General features: G+C 41.8%; 1 protein-coding gene across 3 annotated transcripts in view; it reads left to right on the top strand.

Annotated features, from left to right (window-relative positions):
* Window positions 1-2,054: 2,054 nt before the first annotated feature.
* LOC311265202 (band 4.1-like protein 1) overlaps window positions 2,055-24,988 on the top strand; it is a 47,739-nt gene continuing 24,805 nt past the window's right edge. For all 3 annotated transcript variants that reach the window (XM_084366601.1, XM_084366600.1, XM_084366599.1), the window contains exons 1-3: window positions 2,055-2,426; window positions 21,087-21,175; window positions 21,504-21,650. In XM_084366601.1, the coding sequence (XP_084222727.1) occupies window positions 21,104-21,175; window positions 21,504-21,650 (219 nt within the window). In that variant the 5' untranslated portion in view covers window positions 2,055-2,426; window positions 21,087-21,103. The remainder of the gene's footprint in view (window positions 2,427-21,086; window positions 21,176-21,503; window positions 21,651-24,988) is intronic.

Genomic DNA, 24,988 nt, shown 5'->3' with positions numbered 1-24,988 from the left:
TAATGTAAGATTTTTCATACGGTAGTAGAGAGATTTATGGCCCTGCTCAGTGTTGGGTGTGTGGAGTAATAACTGCAAATTTTACACATCTTTACATGTGAGACAGAGCTTGGGGCATTGTTAGTCATGTCTGGAAGTCTGGTTTTTATGATGTTTTAACTTCCTGCAGATATGTGTACATACAGTAGTTAAAAAGCAAAACAAATGACCTGCTTTAAGGTCGCCGTCTGAAAGCTGTTCAGGCATTACATACATTAAACATTACAGGACGTTGTCCTTGTGGTTTGTTATGTGTGCTGATGGTATGTGAGCGCCACCATGTGGAGAAACCTCTTCACAACTCTTTTGGAGTGACTGGCTCCTTACATCTGCAGGTAAAATGTGATATTGATATCCTAAATAGTTTTAATGGTGGTCATATCTATTCAGTTAACACAAGGGTTAAAGGTGCACTATGTAGAAATGTAAACAAACTCTCTTCGTTTTCGTGACTGACTAAACAAGACATTAAACACAACAAAATTTAATACAGCTATATTTGTTTATATTTGGCCCGGCCATCTTTCTAGCCTCACAGTGTTCTGGGGATCTTATTTTCCCCTAAGAAGAGTTTGTTTATTCAGTTATGGAAAAATATAAATATTTCTTGAGTTTGTATTATTATCTCATTAATGTTGTAAATATTAAAATTCTGGAGTTTTCTTACTAAAAACTACATTTAACCTCATTCATTACATGGATTAACATGAAGACATGCAGTATAGCTTCAGCTTATGCTCCAGAAATCTCCCCCATATGGCCATGAAGTCATCCTGCTGCTCTTTTTTTTTTTTTTTTTTTTTTTTTGCATATCCTGTAAGCAACTGAAGGAGACCCACTGGAGCGTGACAGGAATCGATTTTCCTGCATGCATATTTGCATCTGAACAGAACACTTGTGCATGAAAGCCAAAGAGGGCGTTCAGCACAGAAGGTTCCTATGAGTCACCGATGCAATTCATCACCCACTTAGCCCTCATCCATTTAACACACTGCTCGCTATGCAGGGAAGAGTACGACAATTCTTTCTACTAATACTGTAAGTCAAAGATGAGCTTTTCTTTTTTTTTTAACAAGCATCTGAATAAAAATTATGTCAGGAGTTAAAGGAAAGATCTGCTTAATCAGCTCTTTTTGAGCACAATATAACAGAAAGTGGACATTTATTATCAGCTGTGGTAATATTAATAATTACCACAGCTGATCTCACATACTCTAATATACAGCCCTTTAAAGCGGCACTGTGTAGTTTTGGAGAATAAATTCAAACTCAGAATTTGAATATTTACAATATCAATGAGGCAAGAATACAAACTATAATAAGGTAATAAGGTCCCGAGAACACTGTTTGAACTTAGAAAAGTGGCAGGGTCCGCCAAATGTCAACAATTGTGTTGTACTTTAAGGTCAGTTTGTTTATTCACTTTATTCAGTCATGAAAAAGAATAGTGTTTGTTTAAAATGTCTGATTAAAATGTCTTCCCTAAAACTACCCAGTGCACCTTTAACAATATTTGAACCAGTTATGAACCACTCCATCCTCTTGGCTCTTCTGTGAGCCTAAATCCTTACATCAACAGCCATCAATAACACTTCCCATTAGTTTTATGCAAAGCCCAGAGTATTGATTTTCAATGAATGACGCCAAATGCACATTGCATTTGCACTTTTAGTAGCTGACAGGAGCATAAATGACATTTGAGGGCGCTCTGACACAGGTAGGCTGCAGTGTTGGGAGTTAATTGCTGAAAGCTGTGGGGCAGCAGCTCAGCTGGTGTCCTGCCCTCTTCATTTTAACACAGATAACATCTCTTCAGGGACCACAGATGATGATGAATGTGCTTTGCCTCTATTAAACAAACAAATAAACAATCAAGTCAACAAATAAATAATGAAAATGAGCGGAATATATGATTAGAAGTGAAATCCAACTGGACAACTGTCTGCAGAATATGATGTTTATTAAATGAATTGTATTAAATGTCTAAAATAAATGAAAGCGGGCTCAGTGGAAAGTGTGACAAACAGACTGCAGCGTGTGATTTTAAAGTCCTCAGCTCTGCGCTTGACGGTGGGAAACGATGACCCTGAGAGACAGACGCTGCGCGCCATGAGCGGAGCGGTCCTCGCAGATCACGCACGACGTTGAGGAGTTCCCTCGCCTCCACCGTGAAAACGCCCCTCTACTCTCCTCCTAGCCCTTCCCCGACCGTGAGCCATCCCTGCCGGCTCGTAGCCCGTCTGCTGTCCCCCCCCAGCCTGCAGGGCTGCATCTCCCGCGGCAAAGGCGCTCTTGGGGCGGTGGCGGCGTCCGTCTTCCAGCTTCCCCTGCGATCTCAATGGTCACAATCTGGACCGAAGCTTGACACCCGGGACCTGACAGGACAGGTATGCGTTTTCATTTGTTCGTCGGTGACAGCGGAACAGGTGCATGCTGCGTTCGCCGGTTGTTGTGGGATGACATTGTGGGGAGGGATCGGGGAGCATCTTCACACCGGCGACACACACACACAAAAAAACCCAACGCTGCTTTTCTCTGCATGCTCTGCAAAAGACAGCGCTTTGTGCTTCAAGTGTCATGGACGGATGGAGAGGGTGTTGCCACAGATCTTTAATCCGACCAATATGGTCGGCATGCTGCTTTAATGAGCTGCACAGAATCAGGGCATCGTTTATTTCATGCATATCGAGGCCCTGTAGGCAGAGGGAGTCAGCAGGTGCACCTTTCTTATCGTCTTACTGAGCAACGCAGCCCGATCAGCTCCTCTGCAGCCTCCTGCAATTGTTCAGACCTATTCTTGGACATGCCAGCGTGCATGAGGGTTGTGCTTTCTCTATGTGGAGCTGTAGGCTAACAGCTGATGCTCGAGATAATGAGCTAATTGAAGACGGAGGAGTGTGTTGTCGCGGGTGTGGCAGAGGGGGCAGGCGTGGGCGACTCATGCAGTCGCCGGGTCTCTGTGTGAATGTGTGAACTGCACTGTGAGAGAAGTGGGCTTTCAGCGTGGAGCTGCCCCCCCAGGCTCAGAGTCCACAGATTTCACCTCCGTGAGAAAACTTCGTGTTCATGTCAGCAGACAAAGAGAAGGAGCAGCCTGGCTATAAACCAGTTGATCAGATTCATTCTCATGGATTTGACTGTGCTTTCAAAAGAGATGTAAAACATTATGTTGAATGTGTCTGCGGAGGGTTTGAAATGTCTTCAATTTTAAACACCGCAGGTCATTTTAGGATGTATTCCTCTGTTCTCACAGTGCAACACGATCCTCTGCCCTCCACATTCAACAGTGTATGCCTAAGATGACAGACAGAGTTCAAATACAATGAATTTCACATTGGATCCTGACAGGAAATGTAAACTAGAATGGCACCCAGTAGAGCGCATACCTCCGCCAAGTCCCAATAGTCCCCTTTCATTTAGTCGAACCTAATCTTATATCAAACCTGACAGCCCTGTATCACTCTTAAATTTTAAAGCGACCACAACTGCTTAACTACAGGCAACCACAAGGACGACAAAATGCAGACGCAACCACATTCGCCATTGTGTTGCAGAACGAGAAACAAAGTTACGCTAAACACGTCAAACAAATAAAACAATATGTAATTGTACTCATCCATACCAGCCGCCTGATTTTTTTTTTATTGAGATCCATGCATTACTCCCTGAGAAATCAGGGTTAAATGTCAAAAAATGGCCTATCTCACAAAGAATCTCCAATCCGCACTTAGAGGTAACGGGGTCTATTCTGGGACGAGACCCGTCCTCCAGCCAAGCTTTGTAGAAATCCGTTCAGGAATTTTTGTGAAATCCTGCTGACAAACCAACCAGCCAAGAAACGGACACGGGTGAAACCACTACCTCCTTGACGGAGATAATAACACAGCAGAGACAAAAGTGTGCCAAAAAAAGAAACAACAAAGACAGCTGACTAACAATAAAATGCAATATAAGAAAAGTCTACATAATTGCACCTTTCAGCAAGTTTTATAGCAACACCTCCAGACTCTGTCAGACGGTAAAAGTTAGCATTATCAGCAGTGTATCCTTCTGTTCACCCTCCTCCTACTCACACAGACTGTCAGTGTATCTGTCTCCTTTGCTGCCACAGGCTATACAGTAACTCCAGACTCTGGGTTTGTGGGGGCAGAGCCAGGGAGCGAGCAAATTAGACCTAAAACCATCCATCTGTCACTCCATGCATCCTCCAGTCCCATTTTCCTTTCTTTCACCTGCTCCACTTCCAGCATCCCTCGTGTGTGTTACACTGGTGCAACTATATGAGCAGTGCTGTCACACCCCTCGGCTTGTTCACATTAAAAGGCGAGTTGTGGGTGGTGTTGTGTTAAACGCCTATGGGAAAAATTATTGAATATCTGTTTTTGAGGCCGTTGTCAAGGTGGTTCAAGGAGTTTCACTGCACGTAAAACAGTAATGGAGCTACATGCTGCATTTCCCACAGAGCCATTTGCTCTTATCTATGACAGGGAAGATGTAACAGGCATTCAGGCAAACTCCTCAGTTAAAACGAGGCGACTCGCGACTAGCAAGGTTAAGGCGGATGTGCTCACAGGCGGGGCACTCCATTATTTTCCGGTCAGCGTGTAACCTCGGTGCAATCTGTCACCCTACACGTGTCATAAGGGTAAAGGTTAGGTCACGTGTAGGAGGATGCATTCTTGAATGTGTGTGTGTTTCTGCAGCTGTTAGTCCAACGTGCGTGCTTGTTTAAGGTAGCGCACTTCAACACAATTCTCCCACGAGTCCTATTTCAAGTCATCCTGTGATCGATTTGTAATAGCTCATTGAAGCGGGGCCAGTGGTCTGTTCGCAGCCAAATTGGAATTCTCCACAAGACAAACTCACATCGCTGAGAAGCGAGAGAAGCTTTCAAAGGCATATTAAAGATAACAACATGTAATAAAATGTCACTTTTTTACATTATCATCACAAATGATGAGTTGCAGGAAACAATGCCCAACTCAGCAAGACATCCCATTTTCTGTCGCGCCCGCCTCAGACATCATGTTAAAGTTATGTTTGAAGGTTCCTTCTGTTGCCGTCATTAAATGCTAAACTACAAATCAAATGCTATCTTGAGATGGGCCTGACGGTGTTTCAATTTAGAAACTAAAAGAGTGGATTTCCTGGAGAAAATGGGTCGGATTGCTGACAGCTCAACGTTATTACTTGAGAATATATAAATGTGTTGAGGCTGAAAACAACGCTGAGGGTTGTTTGAGGCATACAGCAGCTTGAACGTTCAGTTGTGATGACCTGTGTAGTTTGAATGACTGAATGAAATGAATGAACGTATATGCTGAAGTACTTGAAGCTCAAGGATGAGTAGTTCTTAACAATTGTAACAGTTCTTCCAAAGACTGTCACGGCAAAAGAAAAAGGTTAAAATAAATCTGAATATTTCTTCACCTATCGCCCTTCCATTTTCAATAATAATATAATGTTAATGGCAAGATTCAGAAATATTCTGACTGGTTGACGGTGTACTGTTGCCCACAGCAACAACACGACTTCAGGTGTGTGTTTGGTTGTTTGGTTATTACAGCTCAGATATACAAAACCATGGTAATAAGAACAAAAAGGGGCAAGCCAGCAGACTTAGTTTACCACCGTACCAGTTGAGCCAAAAATCCTACGAGCAGAGCTAAACAGCTATTGTCAGTTCTAAAACAAGCAGTTGGCTCAGCTTAGCATCGGCAAGTCTTTGGCAAGTTGCACTCTGTTGCACACTATAAAGAAATTACTGAAGCCATCACATTTTCTTTTGCTAAATATGTCTTTCCACGCAGCTGAGAAGGAAGGTTTCCAACAGCTGCTGTTGTTTACAAAGGAAAGAACCAAGAAATCATTTTTCCATCCCGCCATACAAACCCCTAACACTTCTTTTGTTGCAACTGTATGTTCCAGGCATGAATAATTCAATATTTTTCACATGGTCAGGAATATCAATACCTGAGAAACATTGTGATAGTATTTTAAAGGTGCATTAGCAATTTGCCATGTTCCTGTCGAGGTTAAATGAAGTGTGTTGAGTTAACAAGGCAACTGAGCATCTTAGTCTCAGTTCAGTGATGAAGAAAAACGTGAATTCACTTTTGGTAGAATTTTTTTAATGCTTTAGACTTAAATTCTTACACATTGCACCTTTAATACCAGCAGAGACAGACTCTTATTTTAAGTTATGAGCAGAGAGTGAATAGCTTTTGTTCCATTTACAAGGTCGTTTGGCATAACTTCACATTAGATATCAGCGTAGTAAAGGTTATAAGATTGATCTCTCTCATAAAAGAGAATCCACCCTACCATTTCTCTTGAACATCTATAGTATACATCACATATTGCATATTTAATATGGACAGTCTGACCAGATTTGTGAGCGACAGATTTTCTGCCCAAAGGGTGTACGACTAACACGATTAAAATCTTACATAACCTTCCTCCTCCACAGTGACACACATATCGTAGATCGGCGTCTTGTTTCACTGACCTTTTTGTGTTCATTGCAAACCATTTAAATGCAGACTACAAGCTGACAGTCTACTGTACATGAAGCTGTTGGGCGTCGTCTTCCACCCACCACAGCTGTCTCCTCTGTCACTTGGGCGCCTCCACCTCTACTTGAACTGTCACATTCTTCAGTACAACGCCATGTGATTGTTCACCTCTTCTTCCCTCTTACGAGTGTGTACGTGTCAACTAGCAAAATAATTTCTCGAGGCTGCTCCCTCTCTCTCCTGCTTTCTTCTTTTTCTTTATCTTATTTTGATGTGCTTGACAGGCTGTGTTAGGCAAGGGTTCCCATGGTAACTGCATGTTAAACAGGCATGCCTGATGTCGGCGTGTTAACCATCGTCAGTGGCGGCACTCTCCTCTTTGGTCAGACAGACAAAAAACTGAACTGCGCTGCAGGCACAGAGTGCTGCCTGTCGTTTTCATGTCACTGTGGTGACGAGTGGGGAGATGTTGTGGGTTTTCTTTTTGACTCTCCGAGGAAAAACCCTTAAAAATGCACCGAGGGAAGTGAGGAATCATCCATGCAGAAGAGGTTTGACTGTAGAGAGATGGTTGTCTTCAGTTTAATTGAGTGTGACTGTTGTGATAAAGTGGAATATAATCTGGGACTTGGAGGGCTTATCTCTTCATGGGTAAATTGCAGATGATGTTGATTTTTCTAGGTAATTCATTATCACATAAATTCAAAAACAATTACCAAAAGTGCATCCGAATTTACTTATTTCATTGTGTTCATAACATGTAATTAGAGACCTGGATGGTGTACATTCAATGGAGGCACTTCCTACACTCTGTTCTTACTTACTCTGTCCAGTCTACTCTGCCCAGCCGACCGTGACCCCATGACACCCCCTCATTTGCATAATGAAGCGGAAATGCATAAAGAAATGTAAAAATTAAATACATAAATACATTTGTGAAAAAAAATAGATGGGAAAGTGCAAAGGGCGTAAAACAGAAAGAAATGAATACATTTAAAAATGAATAAAATGGAAAATTAATTGAAAAAGTAAATAAAAAGGGGAATTACAACAATAAATGGATACAGAAGCAGTTCACACGGAAATATCAATTTATGTTACATTTCATAAAACATTTATTTAAGTAGTATTAATGCCGTATTTCATGGCATATTAATTCATTTATTTAAAGGTGCGATATGTAAGAATTTTAATTGAAAACCCCACCCATTCGGGACCAACACTGTTCACCACACTGTCCTAGCTGCACGGCTAACTGAGCTAACTAGCTAACGGCAGCTACAGTTAGCAGCAATTAGAGGTAACTCGACGGGTGGCCATTTCTGATATACTGTACCGGCAGTGAAATAACAGCAATACCAATGTGATGTTACGCAATCAGTTACATAGCACTGCAAGAAATATATTATATAGAAATATAATATTGTACTTATTATTTGTGAAGCTCATAATGTTCCACTTCTATCCCGGCTGTCTCAAGGAGGTGCTGATTCCGTTTTAATGGGGTAGTTTGAGCCGATGTGTTAAACTGCAGGATTTTACACACTGTAGACGGCTGTATGAATAGAGCTATACTGTATGTAGAGTCCGCAGTCTGCCTTGCTCCGTCTCATCGTATATGTGAGCTGCTGCAGTGTGTTTGTCACTGTGGACTGTGTTTGTCAGTGAGTGTATCAACAGTATGTCGACGTGTCCGACGATCAGTGTCACCCACACAAGTGTCTGCACGGTGGTGGTTCTTAAAATAATCTGGTTGTTTTGATAGAAAAATCTGAATCGGTTAGCAGCCCGAGAATCATGTCATATGAATTCAAATCGCTGTTGACCTTTAATGTAATATTCCCATGCCTTGTTACATATCCTGACATGACCTCCTTCACTAAATGGATGTAAGATTACTTTGTGGTGCAGAATGGAAGATGTGGGATCTTCAACTCATGTAAACTGATTAATTTTTAAGATATTCATCTCATAAATCAAACCATGCGTTTTGACAGCTTATTTTGAGAGATTTCACTTCCTGATTGGTTTTAATCAGTGCGGATTAACTTTACAATGACACCACTCCCCCCTCACTCTAATAATCTACGAATTCTGACACGCACATTTACCACCTTCTGAAACTCCGAGCGATAACAAAGCAGACACAGATAAGTTTGCAATCACGCAATCTGTCTTTTCGTATCAGCTCAAAAGGGGAACTTAGCTCCTCAGATGTAGAAACTTTACTAACCCCTGACATTTCCCCTGCGGTACTGAAGAACCATCCCCATGAGAGAGTGCTTGTACTGTTGATACAGGTAGCACCACCTCCCTCTGGGCTCGCTTTCTCTCGGGGAGGATGAACTTGCAGCCTCATTGGTTCGTAAGTCGCATCATTTATCTCTGTTGTGGTGTGACATGATTTGCAGCAGACTTAACGGTCCTGCTATGCAATCTGCGCCCGAGACTGCTGAGTGCCAAAGGTTTGGAGAATGTGTGTATGTGGTTTCCACTGAACAAGGACATCTTGCCACTCCCACTTCCCCAACCCCCATCACCGTCCCGTACCTGGTTTCACAGAGCCAGCCTCCGCCCGGTGAGGATTGATGGACTGGCTGTGTATGCTATTAGAAGGGAAGAACTGATTACAAAGCTGAGATGTGGAGGGAGCTGCATGATCAAATGGCAAGGCTCATTGAGGAATGTTCTGCGATTGGCTGATACAGTGGGTGGCCTCTGTGGATGTCAGTGTAGATATGCCTACTGTCATTACAGTGCATGTAACACTGCCTTTCTGAAACAGCAGCTGCTTTAGAAATGCCTGCCTACACATTTAAAAGATTGAATTAATTGCTATTTATGCTAATAGTTTTGGTAACTATTATAGTCTGACAGTGCGTTCATAATATTGTAGGCAACATTTAAAGTTTTGGTGATGCTATGACTCAGTTCAAACAGTAAGAACAGTTTACAAGAGGTGAAATAACTACTATTAATCAGGGTCTACAGCCATGCTATGACTCTTTGTGGCTGTAGTTTGTGCTAAATGCTAACAATGACCATGCTAACATGCTGATGTTTAGCAGCTATAATGTTAACCATGTTCACCATCTTAATTTTGGCCGTTAGCATGCTAACATTAGCACTAAACACACAGAAGTACCACTGAGGTTGATGGGAATGTCATTAGTTTTTCAGGTAGCTGTCATGGTTTGGGTTTGTTTTTGGTTTGGTTGTTTTCCTGTTTTATTTTGTAGATCACATCCTAGTGTGTCATGTTTTACTTTCCACCTTATTTCTTTGTCTTCTTCCTGCCCTTTGTCTTTGGACACCTGTGGTTCAGGCACCGTGTGTTAAAGCCTGCTTTATTCCTCACTCTTTGTTGGTCCGTCTTTGTCTTCTGTGATCCCGTTTCTGTTCCCTGATCCCCACGCCTCCTCTGTGTTCCTGATGTGTGTAAGCCATGAGGCTTTAATGGTTTGTCTTTAGCTTTCTTTGATTCTCCTTGTTTCCTTTTTGTCACCTGTCTTTATGTTGTTTGCATCTTGTATTTAGGACTTTGGGACCAGCCGACTGGCATTGCAAAGTTCTGTGATTACAATTACAACAATATCCCAGAAATGTTAAAATTACATTTTACAAGTACGTACTTTAAGATCTTTTCAGAGAAACATTTAAACTTTTATTTACTGAAAGGCCAAATTAGACCTTCTGAGTTTTACTGCAAAAAGCTCATAGATACTGGGTAGATAAAAAATGAAATAAAGCTAATCACATAAATTTGGAACTGATTATTAAAAATCACATTTAGCTTTGCAACCTGTTATGTCGTTAGTGTCATCTGGAAGGCAAACATTTGCCCCGTGCTCGCGAATACTGTGCCTCAGTGACAGTTTTCAGATGCAGGCAGAATGAAAAGTCTCCCGTTTTCTCAATGTCTGACAACTAATGAGACGTCATGTAAAAAGGTCCTGAAAACGACAAAGGTAGAGTTTTTTTTTTTCATTTGACTCTTTGTTGAAAACTGGCGTGTTGCCATTGCAGATCACCAGTCCCTCTGCACTGAACATTTATAATGATAAACACTAAGATTGTTGTTTGTTGTGTCAGTGGCACCATGGGGAGGAATTAACCCCCAGAATGTGCCAGAAATCCATTAGGGCGGCCAACCTGTCCAATTAACTTCCTGGAAAAAAACACAACAAGGTTACTTTTACACTTGGCAGAAGAAGAAGAGACCTGGATCCATTTTTACAGTCGATTAGAATTATCTCTTTAAACGTCCTGAAAACAGACAGGTGGCTCGGTTGGAGCAAACTGTCTTTGTTTCCAAGTGAAAGAGATATCCCTTTAAATCTCCAAATTGACAAATCCTAATTAACAGGAGTAGAGATTGGGGCATGCTTTGTTCACTTTAGTAAAGGATGTAGTCACAAAAAATGTTCTGGCAAAGGAAGAAGACAGCCTGGAGATCACAGTAGGCAAATTATCTACAGGCTTCCCTCTACACCCCATTATACATGACTTAACTGTTGTCACTTCTACTAATGCTACTCCCACTTCTATTCATACTTGTACCAAGATTAATTATTCAGCAATATTTAAACTTAATAAAAGGCTTGCATTGTGATAAGCAAAGAGCAATGATAAAAGGCCTAACCCTTCTATAGAAATGAGAATTAAAGGTTGTAATTTTTATTATAACTCACATCATAATCTTGTAAGTGAGGATGGTCATAAACTGATGCACCCTTATGTGACAAGGCCTTTTTTAGTCAAAATATCCGTTAAATGGGCCATTGTGGGATGATGATAATAACCTCTGCCAAGCTGAGGTAATGTTTCTGCCATTAGTTGGTTTGTCGGCACGGTTACGCAAAAACTACTAAACAGATTTTCATGATAACTTGGATGGAGGATGTGTCTCAGCTCAGAATAAACCCCATTCACATTTGGTGTGGATCTGGTTAAAGTGACAGATCCAGGATTTTTTTCTCACTTTCTTTAACATTGCGAGGCATTTTTCAATTCCCCAGGGAATAATGCATGGATCTTCACGAAGTATATGATTTTCAGGTGGCTGATATCTACGAATGAGTGCAATTTGATGTGAATCCTGATAAAGATCTGGATCTAGCGGATTTAAAAATATGTTTTATTTGATATTTGATATTTGATTAGGCTTAAAGGTGTAATATGTAAGAATTAGCCACCTGGCGAATTCATAATCAAAACAAGTGCATATAGGTGTCTACCGCTGTTGCCCCACAGCAAGAAAGACCTGGGTTCGAGACTGGACAGGGCCTTTCTGTGCGGAGTTTGCATGTTCTGTGCATTATTCTAGTTATTTTTTGTATGTTTTCAACTAAAACTCTTACATATAGCACATTTCATTGAATTGAATGGAACTGTTGGGCCATGGCAGAGGTATACGTTCTACTCAGTGCAATTTTAGTTTAAAATTTTAGTTTATAAATATGTATTAAGCTAAATCAGTTTTTTTCACTTACCCCTTATGGTTTTTCATCACTATTAAGTGGTGTTGAGCACCACAAATTTAACTTGTCCACATCTAGTCCGTGTGTCAGACATTGCTCCACGTGTCTCTGAGTGGGGACATTTTTTTTTGTAATTTAAGTGAGCTGATCCTTTGAGCATCTTATAATAAAAGCACTGTGACAACGGGGGGAAGCTGCTGGAATCACTGGTTTGTTATATGGAAACACGTATTGCGTTTGCGAATAAGGTGACCAAGTGGAAACAAGTAATAATGAGATGCACTATGGGGTCTAAAACTCATGGGGAGATGATGTGAGAAATGCTTGTGAAGAGGATGATGCAGCTGTCAAAAAAAAAAAATAGTGCAAATTTGGCTCGTTCAAGCTTGGAAGGTCGGATCTGCAGAGTTAAATGCTGCACTTTGAGCTAAAAGCTGTAAAATAGAGCAATCAACGGCATCCACAGCGAGAGGGAGGCAGCTCTGTTGTGCTTATGAGAGCCCTAAAACCTGACAGATGTTTTTTTTTTTTAAATCTAAGTGGATTATTGTTTAGAAATATTGGAGGTTATCTACCTAGAATTTGATATACAGCTTAAAACCTTTTTTAAATTGGTTTAAAACACCTCTTGAGTCTGGCACTTTCCTGATCTTACAACACATTTCCTGCAAAGCTTTGATCTTGTGACCTGAAGAGGTGCTGATGACATTGTGACTCCTGCTTTCGTCACATTTTACTCTCCCGCTGAGCACCAGGCTCCCTTTTATTTTCAGTATACTCTGGAGGAAAGCAACACTTGACGCTGTTAGCACATGCACAGTTTCCTGACAGCATGATGTGTTTGAGGAGCGAGAGGAATCCACAATCTGTGTTTCCCCTGCTCCACTGTGACATATTTTTGAGATGCTATATTTGACAGATTTCTCCTGCCCACCTGCTGATGAATGACGGCCCTTTGGCCAACTGACACCTGCCTGACGACGCATCAATTTTTAGGGGCCACTAAATTGACAGACTCTTTGTTTGAGAGATGGCATGAAGACAAATGGGCCCCGGCAGGCGGCGGTGAACGGTGCATCATGGACATCATTCTGCCCTAGATGATCAGCGATCATGTCCGTTACTATCTGGCAATTTATCTGAGCTGCCCCGCTGCAGACATTGAGTGTTTCAGGGCGTCACATTGCCTCCAATTCGCTACCTTTTCTTTGAGAGGAGTTGACGTTGTGCAGTTTGAGACGTCTTTCCTCTTCAGTGAGTGCGGTTTCAAAGTCTTGCCGTTGATTCCAGCTTACATCAGGAGAGCCTCGCTGCTGCTTGGTAATGATCACTGTGTATCTTGACTGACTCTGAAATGTAGAGCGCAGAGGAGGTCATCTCCAGAGATAGACTGACATGGCGACGCTGATAGAGACCTGAATGTGAGGACTCAATGATAGGGAAGTCTGTGTGCTGTGTGCCTAGGAGGATAATGTGCAGGAACGAGGCCGAATCTTGCTTATCTGAGTCTTATCTTGAAAGATTTTTGATGCCTGCAGTGTTTTGTAACACACTTGAAAAGGCGACACTTCTTGTGGCAACAAAGCATATTCATTTGAAGATATTATCTGTTCTTTTTGTCAGTCTTAGACATCACAGACACTGGATTTATCATTTTTAGTGTTGACCTAAAAAGACAGTCAATATTTCCAACAAAGTGTAATGTGATGAGAAATGTTTGAAATGTGTCGGCAAGCAATTTGCCGCAGAAAAATGAAAGTTTAAAGGTGTCATATTTCAATAGTCTTCTCTGGTGTAACAGTCAGCCGACGAGGTGTAAATGACTCGCGGCTCCCTCCCATCCAGAAAGAACTGTGAGTTTTTTTCACAGGTGAATGTGCTGAGTGTTGGTGCATCCTGTGTACCACCATTGGCCAACACGATCAGGTCATGTTCTCTTCATTTTAGGGGGAAATTGTGAGGTTTTAACAACCAGGGGTGGCTGTGGCTTCATTCTGCAGTTTAAAGTGACACATGGTGTGCTGAATTTCATTTCTCGCAGTGAAGAAAACGCTTTTAAAAAAGCAATTTATGTAGGGAAAATGATATTTACAGAAAATATAATTGAACAGTTCACTCAGTGAGCTTTTATGTCTGGTCAGAATGGGACTAGCGCTAATTATTTGGTACATGAACTGAAACATGATGAATTCCAGACTAAACATTCTGTACTGAATGTTTAAGAAAGAAAATGTGTATCTGTGAAGCCGATACAGTGTTGAGACTGTTAATGAGATATTAGGAGGATCGACACCTAACTCAGTCAAGATAAATTAAGGTAGAAGCTTCAAAAGTACTATTGATTGCATGAATATTGCAATTGGCTGCATTTATATTTTATATTATATGATATTTTGGTAGAGTCAAGGTGTCCATCTTGAAGCAGCAGTTTCACAGTTAGAAGATTAAAGCACCTGAAAACTAGTTTTGAATCTTAAGCAGCTATGGTCAATATGTCTTAGAATACCAATGGCTAAATTCATGATTTGTAATGTAAAAGGGTGAGGCTCATGGTGAACTACAAACAAACTCAGCTCTACAAAGCTTTATTGTGTTGTTCAGGTCATTGTTTTTGGTTTTCCAGTCCCCTTGCTTCACTCCCACCACTCTCATATACACTTTGTCCACCTAATTAGCTCTGGTTCTTGAACCAATCAGTTCAAGACTCTTTGAACATTTATCCGATCCAGCGAAATTGCTTGTGTTTCTACTAGTTTTGAGCATTAACTGAGGGCATTGCACAATTTTAGAGTGACGCCGAGATTGAAAAGTGGCCAAAGGTATGTCGATTGCTGCTCAGCGGCTTATACCGATGCCTAGAGCCTTATACCGTTCCTCGGAGTGGTGGCCAAAGGTATGTCGATTGCTGCTCAGCGGCTTATACCGATCCTTAGACTCTTATACCGTTCCTCGGAGTGGTATGCCGCTGTTATGCTGCTGATATGCGGCTGATATTCTACCGACACATGACGGTGTGTGCTGCTAGAGACTGTTATGCTTCTGAATGACTCACTGTGTTCACTGTACATTGAGGTATTTTCTATATGATATTTATACACACACACACACACACACACACACACACACATTGATTGACAGGCATTGGTATAAGCCGCTGAGCAGCAATCGACATACCTTTGGCCACTTTTCGATCTCGGCGCTACTGCAATGTTAACAACATCCTAAATATGACTATATATGTGAACTTTTCGGTTCACACTTCAGGTCAAAGACAACCTGCCAGCTATCTCTTGAACCTGTTGGAAACCACTGTAACTACTGTACGCAACCTGCCCAGCACCAAATGGCAGACAGGAACAATTCGCAACTAGCTGGTGAGCTGTAGTGTTTAGCTGCTGAACAGCCAGATATTTTCTTCAGGAGTTAACGGAGCTAAAAGGAGAATGAATACTGGATGTTTAACAGTAAATGTTAATTAATATTCATCATAAACACCTTAATTATTATTTATTAACACTCAGAAAGTTAGCTAATGTGCTTTGTTAGGACTGTGTCGGTGTCGCTTGCTCAGATTTGACTTTTGACCTATTTTGCTTTGGATTCTAATCTTGCCCAATTATTCTGATTGGTTCATCCAAAATCGTGACATCACCTCTTTCCAACAGTGCCCCGCCCACTTGTAATGAGGCAGAAGAGAACAGACGGCAAAACAACGAAAGAAATGTGAAACAACCAAAATGTTATTACGTTCAGTGAAATAGACTCTAAGATAGTGAGTGGTGTTCATTCAGCAGCGACAATAAACAGTGAAAATGGGCTGCAAAGCTTCCCCTTTTGTTCTATCAATACCACATCGACTTCTGTCTCCTGGTGTCTCCTGCAATTACTATCAGATGTGGTCTGGGACTGCTGCGACCTTTAGTTCGTTATAGGTGCAATCGGTTTTCATCAGGCCAAAAACCCCCCGACACATGCATGCACAGTACAGTGCCCACACAGTTTGAGTTTAATAGACAAGAACAGAAGTAGAGAAGAAGCCGTCTGGGATTGTTTAGGTCTGCTATGACTCAACCAAGTGTTTGAACCTGAAGTACAGTATCACAGTGGTGTGTGAGTGAAATGATATCCATCAGTTAGATAACTGTTCTTATATAAGCATTCTTCCACATCTAGTCTGGCAAGGTTTTTAATTTGATCACTTCTGAAGTAAAAATAAAAAAGTATTTCTGTCTTATTCAAGTAAAGAAAAGTCAACTCAGGTAATGCAACTATTTTTGGAGGCCTCCACAATGTTTCCCGAGCTTCACCTACCCAGACGCTGTCATACTTCACAGAGACTGTCCTTGACATGTGCTCTTTGAAGTTGATGAACCAAATGGCCCCAGAAGGTTTTGTGGAGAAAGACCTGTAATGGGAGTCTGTTTGAAGACAATGACTGTTATAGGAGTTTTGAGTCTAAGCAGCCGCAGCACCTCACAAACCTCAGTCTCCATCATCTCCCTCACACAGATGATTAGTTGTGCGGAGACCAGAACTGATGCGGCGTCGGAGTGATTGAATCACAAAGTGGCCCAAATGAAAGAATTGATTGGCCTCGCGATCATGATGTGTGTGAAACGAGCGCCCTAAAGTCTCTGACACTGATCTATTAAAATTCATCTCAAGTTTGCGCGTGATTCGCTGATACATTGTTCTGACAGCTGCTTCATGGGGGCTGACATTGGCACCGAGTGAGGGTATTACATTGGGCAGATGTGATTGGCTCACATGAGCAGAGTTCGGGAGAAATGAGATCAGATTAGAGATGTCAAGGTAGAAGAATGGAATCTGAATCATATTTGCTGTGTTCTTTAGTGACAGCATAAAATGAGTTTTTGAAGGGTCCAAGAATCATTTCATGTAACCACAGTGCCCCGGATTTGAGTCCAGACAGGGTCCTCTTACAAACATCGGCACTTTACAATTGATCAAGCCTAACAGGATGGCTGCGTTGAACATATAATGTATGCGGACTGTTTGCAACACTACACACCAGGCGTGAGAGCAATGTGTTAGTGATGCCTGTTTGCCGTCGAGATCTGCTTTATAAGCGTAAAAATAGGCCAGTCTTCTATTTATATTTTTACCTGAGGTGTGGACGACCCTTTTATACAGAAATGGGTCATGAAGTGTTGATATTTTATTAAAAGAAACTATTTGTATACAGGAAATGACTCTAGCTGGCTTCCACTTTGGGGTCTTTATCACCCTGCTGGCATTTGACTAGAAGCTGGTGGTTGCGTCGTCACTTTATTTAGCTCACTGTAGTCGGTAGATGTTTACTTACCCATATTACACAAACTTGCTGAAAAGTTTCACAGTGCTTTGCAATCCCATAAATGAAAGCTCCCCATCTTGTTTTGCTGGTGACTCACACAACACTACGCCGTATGAGCACTGCAGGTCTAGACGGTAAGAAAAAAAGACAAAAATTCTGCTGCATCAGCTCCGTTCACGGTCTTCATAAAAAGTGTTCAGTGTCGCCAGTGTAAAAGTCTGAAATGTCTTTAGTTGTGGCCATAAACCAAATGATATGCTGATGGAAGAATGGACCCAAACACAAAACACACAGAGGCAGGCAGGTGAAGGAACAAAAAGCAAGTCTTAATGCTGAAGTCCAAAATCCAGGTAACAAAAGGACAGACAAAGGAAATTCCCCAAAAACTTAAGACAAATGCACTAAACATGATATGACAATTTAAAATATGTCAATATATAATGATGAATTAATCCCCAAATTCTAATAAAATGTGCTATATAAATATAAATAGAGTTGAATTATTGTTCCCACTGAACTCGTGAATCTACACTATGACTTTGAGATCTTTTTTAGACATTTTTTTGATGAGATACTCATCAGTAAGCTCCATGGGATGTTTTGTTTCCCAGCTATTCTGCTTCTTCATAGAGCACTGTACTATATATAGGATGCATTCATGAAAAGTGGCTGCTTCCCTTGTCTCACTTTGACATTGTTTCACTGCATAAACATGAGTCATACAGACAAATCTAGACAACATCTGTCTTGGAGTATATGTAACTTTACCACTCTAATCTGACCCACAAAGAAAAAGAGAACATCCTCTAAAATCTATTATATTATTATTCAACAATTAGAGAAATCAAACACCTCAGGCCCTTCAAAGCTGTGAAGGAACACTGCACGGTGTGAGTGTGACATCTGCCGTCCTCGCCGAGCCAGACTGCACTCCCCTTTGATCCGGCTTCATTATGCAGAGGGAGGCTGACCTACCATGAAAGCTGAGACATGCTGCGTTCCAGCCTCCCAAATTGTACACACAGAGATGTACTCAGACAGCTGTTTGAGGAAAAACTTGTTAATTAGAGCCTTATCGTTGGGTGGAATACTACTATCTCTTTTTCCTGGTTTACAAACACTTTGTTATTATTGCACCACGTTATTAGACCAAATTAAGCTTCTGTTTTGCTCCTCCCTAATGACAGTTTTCCCTGGAAGCTTTGTACTTTTTATCAGCACTACCCATGTCCCCTCCTCACTAATCCCTTCCTCTCATTAACCTCTTGCTTCACTTAAGCTTTTTTTTTTTCAGGATGTGTTTGATAAGGTACAAATTTAGAGCAGGTGATATTTCTCATGTTCGACATAACAAGTGATGACAGTTTGCTCTAAAGTGAAAAGCATGTGTTATATTTTATAGGTTGTCATTAAAGGTGCTCTTTGCAAGAAAAAAATCAAAGACTCAAAAATCTGCTTTTCTTTTACAAAGTGCACATTTAAAGGGTAATTCCACCAATTTAAGAATTGGCCACCAGTCAAAGTCACACTCAAAGCGAAAAAGGAGCAGCATGTCACCTGAGTAACCACTAAATGTTAGCTCAGTTAGCCGAGGAGCTAGCGGTGCTGACTGGGAGCTCGGGGACCAGATGTGTGTTGGTGTTGACGCCACTAGCGCAGGAGCTTTACAGCAGGACGGACTGGGGCTAGCTGGTTAGCATGCTCAACTCTCTGCAACACATAAATGGACGTCATAATGTCAAAACTGTCATTTCTTTACATTCTTTTGATCATTTTAGTTAATTTTTGAATGTTTTTAACTAAATTCTTACATATTGCCCCTTTTAAGTGTGTTTACAGGTCCTTGGGACTAACTGCAGAATCAGAATCAGAATTCCTTTATTTGTCCCGCAAATGGGGACATTTCTTTGTCACAGCAGCCAAAGGACAGTAATTACAATAAACAATAATAAACATTAAAAAATAAACAATATAATAAGAAGATAAGAAATAGAATTGACTCGTATATACAAAATATTTACAATATGAACACTGTAGTAATATTTACAATATGAACAGTGAAATTATAAACAGTGTGAGCAGTGTATTTTTATTTACAAATAATAAATATGGGTATTAAAAATTGTCCAGTTAGTGCAAACCAAAATGTATATGTGGATAAAAGTAGCATAAAGCCTCTTGTGGTTCCCAAGGAAGCTGCAGGTAATCTGATAAACTGCCCCCAAGTTGCATTATGGGTAATGCACTACGCACCATGTTTCCACTGGTCTAGCATTGCACTCCTATAACACTGTCAAATCGATACAGCAGGACCAGCTATACCAGCTTTTTTATTCCCTGATTCTTCTTCTTTTTCAAAATCTGTAGCCTACATTACCCATGATACACTTCACCTGGAGCCATGAAAGGCTTTATACTACTTTTTCACATATGTAGTAGTACTCCCCAAGACCTGTAAACACACATTAATGTGTAAAAATGGCGGAGTTACCCTTTAAGTTGGAGCTCTTCTGCTTTTGAGCAACATTACACATGCCTTAGGCTAACACATTTCCTGGAGTTACTTTGGGAGAAACTGCTACATTATACAGTAGAGTTTACATTTCCAGCACAGAGCCTCTCTTCTCTTAAGGCTGAAAAATGGCGATGTTCTAAGATAAACAATATACTCGAGCAATTGCCACCCATGCTTCTGCAGCGGGACTACTGCACATAAAGCTCTGCATTACTATCTCATCAAATTCCAGTCCGTCTAGAAAAAAATGGCTTAAGTGGAGAATTTAACATGCTGTCTCATGTTTGCAATTTCAGCTGACACATGAGGAATATTAAACCCGTCACCCCGTGCTCACTTTCCATACAAAAGCTACAGATTGACTCTGGGCTTTATCTCGGATAATTCGCTCCTCTTAGCTGAACTACACTTTATCTTAATATCAGCTATTGTTACTGTGTGTATGAGCGCTGTGCAAGAGTCCAGCTCCAGTATAGCAGTGGTCACCTTCACATGACAGGCCTCATCTGTCTCCAGCTCGCCTGAATATTACATCAGCATTGCTATACGTCTCACTCTCCAACGTGACCCTCCCCGGGTCTCTCTCCTCATAACCTCTGCCTTTTATTCCGTGCCACCTCTTCCTTCCTCCTGTCTCATCCTTAGATTGTTGTCACATTCCCGGCGCCCTCTCCTTGTCGTCTCCCTCCCTCTCTTCCTCTTCCTCTCATTCTCTATCTCAGTGTGTCGGCTGTCTTGTGCTGTGCCGCAGGGCTCTCTGGCTGATGTAATTTATGCTATCTCCTTTGCTAGTGTGAGAAGAGAGCGTCCTGAAGCCAACGCTCTTCATGCAGAGTGCTCCTGTGGGAGGCTGTGAGCCAGCACTGCCTGAGCTCACCCTCTTTCGGCATCTCTCTGTGCACAACGCGATGACCATGCATGTGACAAAAGAGGCTCAATCTGCACGGTAGTGCGGGGTAATTAAAAACATACCACGTAGAAGCTGTGCATAGGAGATTGATGTGTTGTCACTACAGGTATCTCTTCTGCAGCCATCCATTACACTAAAATGTCAGTTGAGCTGCGTAGAGATAGGAAAGTGCTTTTCTTAAGTCTCATGAGTCAAATCCAACCCCAGTCCATAGGCGGATTGGGTTTCTAGCAGCAGTAAACACAGCACACTGGTTTTTAGAACAGGAAGAGATTTGATGTTGACTGAATGTGTTTATGTGTGGTTGCAGGACTGCAATCCATTTCAATGACGACAGAGAAGGCTTTCGCTGAGGAAATGAGGAGCGCAATGGAGGGTGACTCCAGGAGAACCAATCAGGTGAGAGCACTGTGGAACTCACAGCAGCTGTAGATCATTTGACTCGGGCCTTTCAATCACTCTGGGGCCTTCCGGCTTTCTGTTTGATATGCAAGGCAGCCAGCCCTCCCTGTCTGAGCCAGTGACTTAACATCTTAACATCTCAGAGCCGCAGCCTCCACCACATCATGCATTTGATGATTGCCTCACATGATCAGAGATTCTGGTTTTAGATCACTCCGCAAAACATAATGCCTCTTGAGAATCACAATTCAGATATGTAAAGTGGAAGACAAAGTAGGGTGATTTGAAGCTCTCTCACTCAGAGGAAGGATTTTCTCTCCGCCAGGTTCCAGAGGATCACGGGGAGGATGATAGCTCAGAGAAGACCCCCAGCAAAGCCTCCAAATCCCCCCAGAAAACCAACAAGCGGCCCAAGACCGTCCCTGTCAAAGTCACTCTACTCGACGGCTCAGACTATGAGGCTGCAGTTGAGGTATGCAACTTACTCGTCATCGTCAAGTACAAAATGGCTGAACAATCCATGTAAACCTTTGACTTACTGTACAGTACCTGATGTAGTTGTGCAACACACAGCAATAAGGAGTTATTATTGGTGTTTTGGGTTCCCTCTCTTTGTGTGTTTCCATCTGTCTGCACATTTTCAAGTGCGGCATACGAAAACCTGAGTGGAAAAGTGTGAAAGAAACACATCAAAGGTGCAACATGTCAGAAATTTTCACCACAAATAGGGAGCAGCCCATCATCAAAATAACCAGCAACTGCTATCAACTGTAGCTGACCTTTCCTGAGATCGTAATATTCCTCAGATTTGTCATGTTTCAGTTTGTAGTTCTGTGATTTCCTGTTTGGTTTTGTAAGTCCACCTTCATGTGTCTCGTTTTGCTTTTCATTTCCTCCTTTTGTGTGATTTCCAGCCCTGTTTCTGTGTTCACCTGTGTCTTGTTAGTTAATTAGCCCTTGTGTATATAGTCCGTAAGCTCCCTGTTGTCTTTCGTCTTTTCCCGTGTCTTCCTGTGTCTGGTTTTTGTTCCCGGCCTTTCGTTCCTGTTGCTCACGTCATCACTGGTTTGTATTGTTTAGCTTTTGTTTATGGTCTTTGTATTTTTGGTCATTTGGGTTTGTTTTTTTTTGGATTCTATGATTTTTGGATTTCGGCTCATCACTAAAAAGCTTGTTTTTTTGTTCCTAATCCCAGCTGCCTCTCGAGTGTTTTGCGTTTGGGCCTGCACTGTTTTACCACACGCCACAAGATTAACACATGAAACATAAGCAAAATGCCATATTCCCATCACACATTTTAAGTTGTTGGAGATTTGACCTGGCACTCTTGAATTGTGTAATCTGGTTGCGCCGCCTTCTTCTGTGATGGTTTAATGCTATTGGAATCACTGTTCCTGTTCCTGATGCATCCAGCTCTTAAAACAGCGGTGAATGGAAACATGCTTTAATTTGCTTTTCTGCTAATTCTCTGGCAATGCAACTGTAAATTGCTCTACATTGATGGAAGCTGGACTAGATTTACATTTACCTGCAGACAGAATGGTTTAGATAAATCTGAATAAACTGCTCAAACTAGCCCTGATCCAGGACTATAATACTACTTACTGTGTCACAGTTTTGCATGACTATTAGTCACAGACCTGACTTTAATAGAGGGGACCGTGCTCTGTTAAATGTTTTTTACTTTACCTTTTTATTTTGTTCATAGGTTGCTAAGGCGATTTCCAACCACACAAGTTTGTATTCTCCTGGATCAGGACTAGTTCACGACCTGTCTGATTTCTTGTTTGGTCCTCCATTACACTTTGTCGTAGTTTTTTATTTTTATTTTTTTTTACCATGTTTCCAGATTCCAGCAATTACTGTGGTGGGTACGTAGTTATCACAACAGAAGAAATGAAGGCCAGCGCTGCGGAAATTAGACCTTTCCTTTAAAGCTGCTGCCAGCGTCACGCCTTAACACAGAGTTTGCTTTACGAAAGAGTCATCCTTTGATAATTGTTTTACCGTAAGCAATCCTGCAAACATGCTGAGACATAATTTGGAAAAATGATTTCGAAATGTTGTTTTGCAGTGCTATCAAAACACAGTTTGGCTGCCTCTCCTCGCTGAAATGCAGACATGCTCAAAACGCATATCTTGCTGTGCGGGGTGTAGAGAAACCCAGCATTTTAAGAAGCTGGTGTACATCTCCCCCACTTGAAAGAGCCCTTGACTCAGCACACCTCACCACGGTACACCTCAGTGGGATTTAGGCTCCCTCGGTAATACACGCTACTGAGTCAGGAAATGCAGCTCGGCTGTTATTCTCCCTGAGAGGGGGAGTAATGGGTGGAGGGAGGCAAGACAAGCTCTACTTTGTGGGGGATGGAAGGCTCACATGAGCAATCCCCAGCTTCCATGAATCGTGACTCTGTAGCCTTTTGTGTTTGTAAACAGACGAATTCCCACCGCCATTGGTTTATTTGAATTTTAACAGCAGCCCACACGCCCATCACGATCGAACCGTGCAGAAAATTAATCCTGGACTGAACGGGCCTCTGAGGCAGAGCGAGGGCGTTCGACGGGGGTGTTCCACAGCAGAGGGAGACCCTGGACAGGACTTACAGAGCTGCCATGAATCACATTAAAGCCGGCGCTGGGAGCCCATTGGCTGCTGCTGATGATGGAGCGTGGTGTGTGACGGGAATGATCTTGTTGGCCACCCGACCTCATTCATGTCAACTATATTCCTTTTATGGCTTAGCGCCTTCCACGTGACCTCACATATTTTACTTACCAGTGACACACACACGCTCTCCTTCAACTCGACCCCTCCCCATCTTCTGTCTTGGTTACACACACACACACACACACACACACACACACATTTCTTCATGTCACCTGGGCAGTGACACTAGAGGTATTGGGCTGTGACAGGAAATCCATACGGCTGACAGATGAGTGCTCTCAAGTTTGACTGGGGAGAAAATAGAACGGCTGAAGGAAGGAGGAGGAGGGAAAGATGAAGATAGTGGGGGAGGAGGTGGGAAGAAAAGGATGGAAGAATGGAGAGGAGGTAGCGCTGGCTTGTCTACAGTAGTATGTATGAGAGTGTGTATGGCGCTCTGTCTGCGATGGAAAAAAGGCAAGCGAGGACACGATGATGAATGCAATGAGGACATTACTTTAATTACAGGCGTTATGTCCGCAGAGTGAGCCGGCCCTGGTCATAAAAGCAGCCTATTGACGTTTGGCTCACAACATTATAGATATTGATTAAGCTCGGTGCATTTACATTGTCCAGTCCTTAACCTAAAGCCACACTGTTGAAGAAAGAGCTCCACCACCTGCTTGCTTACAGACTCGACACAAATCCTTTTTTTTTTTAATCCTGCGTGAAACATCTGGCTTTTTAAATGATATCCCGAGGAAACCATTGAACCAGTATTTTTACTACTTAAACTTTGGCTGAATGTAATTTACTCTGCAGGCCCAAACCATGAAATGCTAATGTTCCTCGTCAAGGTTCCTTCATTTTTGCTGGTTAACCATTTTCATTTTATAAGAGGCAGGGCTGTTTGGTGTCTGGCTTTCCTGAATTCAAAGAATTCTGTGGTAGTGATTCGTATGTCAGAGTTCAGCTATTTAAGAGGTGTCTTATTAACAACGAATTAAATGCAGTTGCTTTTATCCGTAATCAATCCCGCACCGCCACTGTTGAAATGTCTTTTTCACTGAATTGTAATAATAGCACCCAAACAATGGATACGTCTGTGTATGCACAGGATAAAAGCATTACAATCCCGAGTGCTCAACATTCAACACATC

This window comes from Pagrus pagrus, assembly GCF_965226575.1.
Source record: "Pagrus pagrus genome assembly, chromosome: 11".
Lineage (NCBI taxonomy): Eukaryota > Metazoa > Chordata > Actinopteri > Spariformes > Sparidae > Pagrus > Pagrus pagrus.
This window is presented reverse-complemented; position numbering and strand designations above follow the sequence as displayed.